Below are 7500 nucleotides of genomic sequence, written 5' to 3' on the forward strand. Positions count from 1 at the left end.
AGAGAGAGAGAGAGAGAGAGAGAGAGAGAGAGAGAGAGAGAGAGAGAGAGAGAGAAAGAGAGAGAGAAAGAGAGTTGTTACCTCGTGAGATCAAAGCATGAATGGAAGACCTCGTGATAGCTCCCAAGGTCATTACACTTCATTTAACTGACACCGATTCTAATGCCTGGCTTCCGCGAGGCTTCCGCCCCAAGATTGCCGGCTCCGAGAGGACCTGAGGGCGGCGTGGTTTCCTTAGTGGAGGAACCGACATTTTATGCTTCCTGGGGTTCCAGTGTGTTCAAGGAATCGGTCGCTTTGATGAACAATGTAGCTATGGATATAAGTAGATATATAGATAGATGGATAGATACATTGATAGATAGATGGATAGATAGATAGATGTAGATTCATACGTGCATATATATGCGTGTATGTGTGTATGCATTCACACACACACACACACACACACACACACACACACACACACACACACACACACACACACACACACACACACACACACATATATATATATATATATATATATATATATATATATATATATATATATATATATATATATATATATATATATATATATATATATATATATATATATATATATATATATATATATATATATATATATATATATATATATATATATATATATATATATATATATATATATATATATATATATATATGAGTGTATGTATATGTGAATGTTTGTTTGAATGTGTGCACATATAAATATATATATATATATATATATATATATATATATATATATATATATATATATATATATATATATATATATATATATATGTGTGTGTGTGTGTGTGTGTGTGTGTGTGTGTGTGTGTGTGTGTGTGTGTGTGTGTGTGGCTTTGTGTCTCTCTGTGTGTATATATATGCCTGTATGTATGTATGTATGTATGCATGTGTGTGTGAGCATATATTTCTGATACAACGTGAGAATTACATTTTGTTCAGTGTATTATAAAGTTTTGTGTAACTTGATTTTCACTTTCCGGGCATGACGAATAACAATATGAATTGAGTGTTGCACTTATCAAACTGATGTTGCGTTCATGTCCATTGCACAAACTGCGTGATGCACCTAACTTAACCTGTTTCGCATGTCGTATTCTTGCCTCTTTGTTCCGGCTTTGGTTGGCACCGAGGTAAGTCACCTCACGAGTTTTTTAGTTTTCTTGTCATGTGTAATTCATGGTTAAAAATCCCACCAGTCATCTTTTTTTTAACTGAAAAGTATATTGTAGTCCCTTTGCCTAGACTGCTAACACTAGGTCTAAGTCTTGGAATAGATTTTGATGTGCGTTTTTTGAGCCATTGACCTCATAATTCATTGAAATTAACAGCCTTCTTTATATTCCCCTGTGGGTAGATCTAATCGTCTTACCACTGGAAAATTTGAACTTTCTTAAAGTTATTAAATTTAAACTTGTGGTGCTAGTCTTGCGTTCGAATAATCAAACGGCACATAGTGTTGAATCTTAAGAAGATGTTTTAGATTTTTCTTTTAGAATACAATGTATATTGCCAATGTAGCCTTTTCTGCGAAGCATGCTATATTCCCATTACTTTCCCCCCCTTCAGTCACGGTCACTTCAGATACTAAGCATCCACGAATGTTGAGAATATAGTTTTTACCCATGAAAATTGTTTGCATTTCATAGAACATTCCCCTTGATTCACTTCCACGAGTTAACATTTCCCTGGAATCAGGCACATTTCCCGAGGCCGGCACTAACCCTTGCGCATGCGTGCGTGTGTCCCGCAGGAGGAGTGCGCTGGCCCGCTGCAGAAGCTGGCGGACAAGATCAACATGCGCCACGTGGACATCCTCACCGACACCTACCTCTCCATGTTCATCCTGGCCGACGTCGACGTGAGCATCCCCGAGGCCCACACTGCCTCCTCCTCCGCCGAGTTCCTCCGCGTCAGCCCCGGTTCGACCCTGTTCATGACGCTCCTGACGATGCTGACTGCTTACGTGCTGACCCTGGGACACCTGGTCGTGCTGGTGGCGCCCGCAAGAGCCTTGCATACCACCTGACAGTCATGTTAAGACACTCGTGAGAAAGATTTTACAGTGTGACACGCACAAACACGCCAAGTTATTATCCTGGACTTAACAAACTCTTTGAAACCATGATGAAAGAAGCAGCCGTGTCTTGTAACGAGGCAGTCTTTTAAAAGCATAGTATTTTTGATAAGTTCTCTAGAGGACATATTAGTCTGTAGTGAGGTGTGTGACAGTGTATAATAATATTTCAAGTTCATTTAACCATACGCTATATTTTTACATCACTTTGTCAGATCCACAAGTGCTTTGATCCAGGACTGGAGACGCAGACTGTCTCAAGTATGGGACTGAGTGCCAAACATGATACGACTTCATAACACGAAAAGCGACGGGATTTAACGCACGGACGTAACACATGCTGGTGACGGGACAAGAGTTTCCTGCTGAAAGTGACAGGGATGCGTAACAAACCCGTTCGAGCGGAAAGGCGCGGGCTGTCATCGCGTCCTCTCAGTCAGGAAGGTTGGACGCTATTTATCCTGGAAAAGAAGCAAAGTAAAGACAAAGAGAATGGATAAATAGTGAACATCTTTTGCGGGATGAGTCACTCCATCCTCGCAGTTAGGAACGGCAAGAGAAACGCTGTAAAATGGCTAAGCGGACGGTAGATATATGTTTCTAGAGGATTGTCTGGCTCGTATATCTCTCTCGGTAGAATTCCCGATAATTCCCTTGCTTGAAATTTCACACCTAAAAAAGAAAAGAAAAATCCACATGCTGAAGCTCCTACCTAAATCCCTTCCATCCCTGTCCCCTACCACCCACCCCCACCTCCTTCCCCAGATATCGTAGGATTTTTCCCTCCCTGCATTACATCCCGAACCGAAGCTTCCCTTTGCAGTGCACAGACAGCTAGTCGCCCTCCCCTGCCCCTTGTACCTCAGTGGGGAAGCACCGACGCAAAAGTCCTCCTCGGCTTCCACAAACTTCACAGCCTTTCTCTCTCTCGACGTCCTCCTACCGTTCCCCTCACCAGCAACAATTCGTACGTCCCAGCAGACCCGCGCGGTAAAGTCCTGGGTGAAACTTTCTATGATATCCTGTATATGCACAGCTTTTCCCCTGCCGTTGCAAATTTTTCGTTTTTTGGGTTTCTGTTTCCGGGATTTTGCTTAAACCCATTACATTTGCTTTATATATTTGCTGTCTCTCTCTCCACCTGCAACGGATGTCCTGTATTTTGGACGTGAAAGTGGCACTACTTATTTCTTTCAACATTGAATAACAATATATATCAGCAATACCCGGCACTGCTGTTTTAAGCTTTGGCAGCCCTCACTACCTTATATGCCCTTATGTATCGCAGCGATTGAAACCTAGTCCTTAAAGGATAAATTCTTCCTATTCTCAGATGGAGCTTTTTCATTTTCTTTTCATACCGTCCATCGACCTTTGTGGCACACTCAAAACCCCTCCATCCTCTCTCACCATTACTATAAGCGTCTTTTAGCCTTCTCCACATCTTTACTCATAGTCCTAACGAAGTCAAGTCACTATACTCAACCTCTATTATCTTTTTATACAAAAAAAAAATCGCCCAGTATGATAAAATGGAAGCATTTTTTCATAGTAAATAGATCAGATGTCATCCTTACCTACTTCAGTCGCCAGACAACCCTACTATATTCCTTTACAGCAATTGTTTTGTAACCTACACACATTTCCACACCTTTCACAGCTGTAGATATACTCGTGCTATATCCATCTTGTTCCCAGGTCGAGCACGCAAACTTTTTCTTCCAAGAGGTCTAAATAATTCGACCGTTATATCTTCCTCTTTCCCGCTCCCTTCGCCGGACCTCCCCCCCCCCCCCTCTCTCTCTCTCTCTCTCTCTCTCTCTCTCTCTCTCTCTCTCTCTCTCTCTCTCTCTCTCTCTCTCTCTCTCTCACTCACTCACTCACTCACTCACTCACTCTCACTCTCACTCTCACTCTCACTCTCTCTGTCTGCCTCTTCAATGTCAGTAGAAAGAGAATTGTACTACTAAAAGTACTAAACACTGGGAAGTGAATGTCGCATTCCAAGCCAATCACGAGCGGGAGTAATTATTCTCTTAATAGATAATTAGGGTCCGTTACAGTCCTCTTTCGAGTCAGTTTAAAGGGAAAAAAAAGTTTTATGCTTACCCTTCGTGGCTCTTGGATTATCCTTGCCGGCAATACATAGGATCTTCCCTTACCAATCAGCTGAAACGAAAGGGGATTGCTGGATTTCTATATTTACTACGTTTTTATGGGGTCTTAGTTACATATTTATATTGTGGCAAAGCGTTTAAAGACCTTTAAGGTCATCAGACTGAGGGTTGAGAATACCCCTTCTACTTTCGTCCTTAACCCTAAAGACTGGTCCATTCTTCAAATCTAAACAAGTTCTTCCCTTTAAAACAAATAAACATAACACTTTAAGTATCCAATTCTTCCACATACCTTTAAGAAGCTACCATCTTTAAATTCCTTTTCCTGCCACTTAACCAATTAACCATCATAACCGGGAACCAACTGGTATTTTCGCCACTTGTCTTGTGCCCCATTTCGACACTTTATTTGCGATCCTCAGGCATCCACGTCTCTCCTCAGACCTCGTATACGCTTCTCCGTGGTCAAGAATCCTCGCGGAACTCTCATCCTCACCATTCTTAGCACTATAAACTAGAGATTTTTCATGTTCCTTTCATTGAAAAACATCTTTATATTCTAACTTGGGTATCATATTCCCCCTTTTTTCTCCTCTTAGTTTTCATTTTAAAGAATATCCTCATATAGCGTATCGTATTCCGGACTTTCTCATTTTTGTATCACGTAGCGTGTCTGCCGTAGAGCTTTGTGGCTCCCAGCGTCAGCACTGTAGCAGTTATAACATGTAGTCCTCTGAGTCTACCTAAACAGGCTATGTTCCCTTTTCTTTACACTGATCTGGAGATTTTGGTGTTCTTGTATAAATGTACAATTTGCTACCTGTACTGTCTCATCTCTCCTTTTTTCTTGATTTGTGTTTATGTCTCTTCCACTTCTGATTCCCCTTTTTTATACGATTTTTTAAATCTCTTCGTCTGTCCCACTTTATGATTTTGTTCTCTTTTCTTTTATTTTTCTCTGCTCCATTCTATTTCCCTTTATATCTGTGAATGTCCATTTCCATATTCTCTTTCTATCCCTGTTACCTGCTGTCTCCTTCTCATCCTCCTGCTCGTCTTTCAATTCGTCCTCTTCCTCGTCCACCCTTTCCTCCTTCTCCAAATCTTTCTTCCTTTTCTTCCTCTTCCTCTTCCCCTTCTTATTCTTATTCTTCCTCTTCCCATTCTTATTCTTATTCTAATTCCTCTTCTTTATCTTTTTATTCTTCTTTCTTTCTTATTCTCCTTTCCCTTCTCCTCTGTCTTTTTCTCTTCTTGTTTCTCCTTCTCCTTCTCCACCTCCTCCTCTTCTTCCCCCTCTCATGTTTCTTCCTCTTCCTCCAACTCTTCCTCCTCCATCTACACCTCCACCTCGCTCTCACATTCCCGGTGTGAACAGTCCATCCTCGTGAACTAGCCGGGGCTGTCAGTAGAAAGCGCGAGTCAATCCACAAGACGCTTTCGTGACTCATGAGAAAGAAAAACAATTGATTGCGAACGATCTGTTTAGATGTAATTCTCACTCAACCAAGTGTTTAGTCCGGTCACATTATATAGGACTTTCAAAAGGAAAAAATATATATATTACCCGTCTCTTATTGATGACTGCTTGGCATCGACTTTTAAGAATGCTTGGATTTCTTAATTTAATTCATGTGTGTCTTTGTTATGTATTACTCGCGTAAGAATCCCCAGCATGCTACAAATATTAAATTCCAAAGGCCTGTCTATCATCTTCATTTCCTGAAAATGTGAGCTTTTTCAAGTTATTACTGAACACACACTGTCTGAAGAAGAGGAAGACCTTTTTGATACATGGACGCGTGTTGACAAGAAGGATGAAACTAAGTGTAATAAGAACATTGGCAAAGGGCTGTGTATTTGTCTTGAAAGTTACGAAGGTGGACTGCACCAATCCTCGTTGCTTCACTCCTAGGTCTTAGAAGTTTATACTCTAAGCTGGGAAACGAGGAGAGGTGTTCAAAACTGGGTTTTACTTATGATTTTGTTTTATTTTGTACTAGATTCTGACAGTGCTTCTTTGATAAATGAAAAAAAATCTAATCGTCACGGTTAGGTGTTTAAAGGTAGTGACGAAACCTCTGTACAGTATAGACGAGAGGATTTGAAACTGTAAAAAGGTCATATATTTCTCGCTCGATGGATGTTCCCTCGGGCTCATTGTGTACCACTAACCATTCAATCCACGGCGACTTCAGTGAAATGACCTTTGACCCGGCCGAGGCAAAGTGAGGAGCCAAAGGTCTTTTACGCACTGAAGTCCCGCCTGGACCTACTGGATTATTGTATGTCGTCAAGCTTCTCAATGGTGCTAAAATGAAATTCTGTATCTTCTTGTAGCAGGAATGTGGTCGCGGGAAGGTGTCAGGGAGACGACTGCGGGGAGATTTTCGCTCGACCTTTTCAGTGCGTCGCTCGTGTTTCGAGGTCACGTTATACCCTTCCGTGGCACGTCGCTTGCGGGTCTTCACTGCGCTGTGGGGGATAAGGTAAAGGCGAAGATTCATACAGACGTATAGCGAAGAAGATACGCAGATTTTTTTTTTTTTTTTTTTTTTTGGGGGGGGGGAGTAGAAATAGCGAAAAGGTCACAGTTAGCGAAGAGGTAAGGTTGCACTCCCCCTGACCCTTGACCTCATTTGCGATTCCTCCCTGAGCCCGAACGCGACTACCCACTTGCAAAACAGATGTGTGCATATATATTTTGAGCTAATCACTTGCTTTGCGCATCACTTTTACCTGATACGTGTAATCCAGGGAAATAATTCACTAAATGTGTCATGTGTTGCCAACCATCCCCGTGTCTCAAATCGTGTTTTGATTCTTTCTTATTTTTGGTCTTGATATTCAGATGTTATTAATTATTATGATCAAATTAGCGATTAGTCTGTACATAGGGCGATGGTAAAAAAATACAGTGAATGTGATAATTTGAATTTATAGATTTTATCTCGATCAGAGAACATATAGACCCTAGAGGCGTGTCTGCGTGTGATGTTGTTGATGTATGCACGTGCTGGTCTGATCGGCTCGGTCTTTGGGGTTAAATGTTGTACCCCGATATTGTGTGGGAAGGTGTGTCAGTGTTCATGGTGTCACTCACAGTGTATTGTGCCGGGGTTTGTTATGCTGTTTAACATGCTAACCGATAAACTGTGTGATGGGTTTATTTGGTTATGATGTGGATATCTTTAAAATTACTTTACAACGCATTGATTGTATGAAATACGTTTCTTTTTATATATACAATATATATAGCATGTGTTT

At 41.1% G+C, this 7500-nt stretch overlaps 1 protein-coding gene across 3 annotated transcripts in view; it reads left to right on the forward strand.

Annotated features, from left to right (window-relative positions):
• The window catches only part of LOC138867913 (uncharacterized), a 737042-nt gene extending 734438 nt beyond the window's left edge, over positions 1-2604 (forward strand). For 2 of the 3 annotated variants that reach the window (XM_070144997.1, XM_070144999.1), the window contains exon 15: positions 1793-2604. In XM_070144997.1, coding sequence (XP_070001098.1) covers positions 1793-2068 — 276 coding nt within the window. In that variant the 3' untranslated portion in view covers positions 2069-2604. The remainder of the gene's footprint in view (positions 1-1792) is intronic. The other variant, XM_070144998.1, reaches the window with a different exon arrangement.
• The last annotated feature ends 4896 nt before the right edge of the window (positions 2605-7500 follow it).

Source organism: Penaeus vannamei, chromosome 33 (assembly GCF_042767895.1).
Source record: "Penaeus vannamei isolate JL-2024 chromosome 33, ASM4276789v1, whole genome shotgun sequence".
In the NCBI taxonomy this organism is placed as follows: Eukaryota; Metazoa; Arthropoda; class Malacostraca; order Decapoda; family Penaeidae; genus Penaeus; species Penaeus vannamei.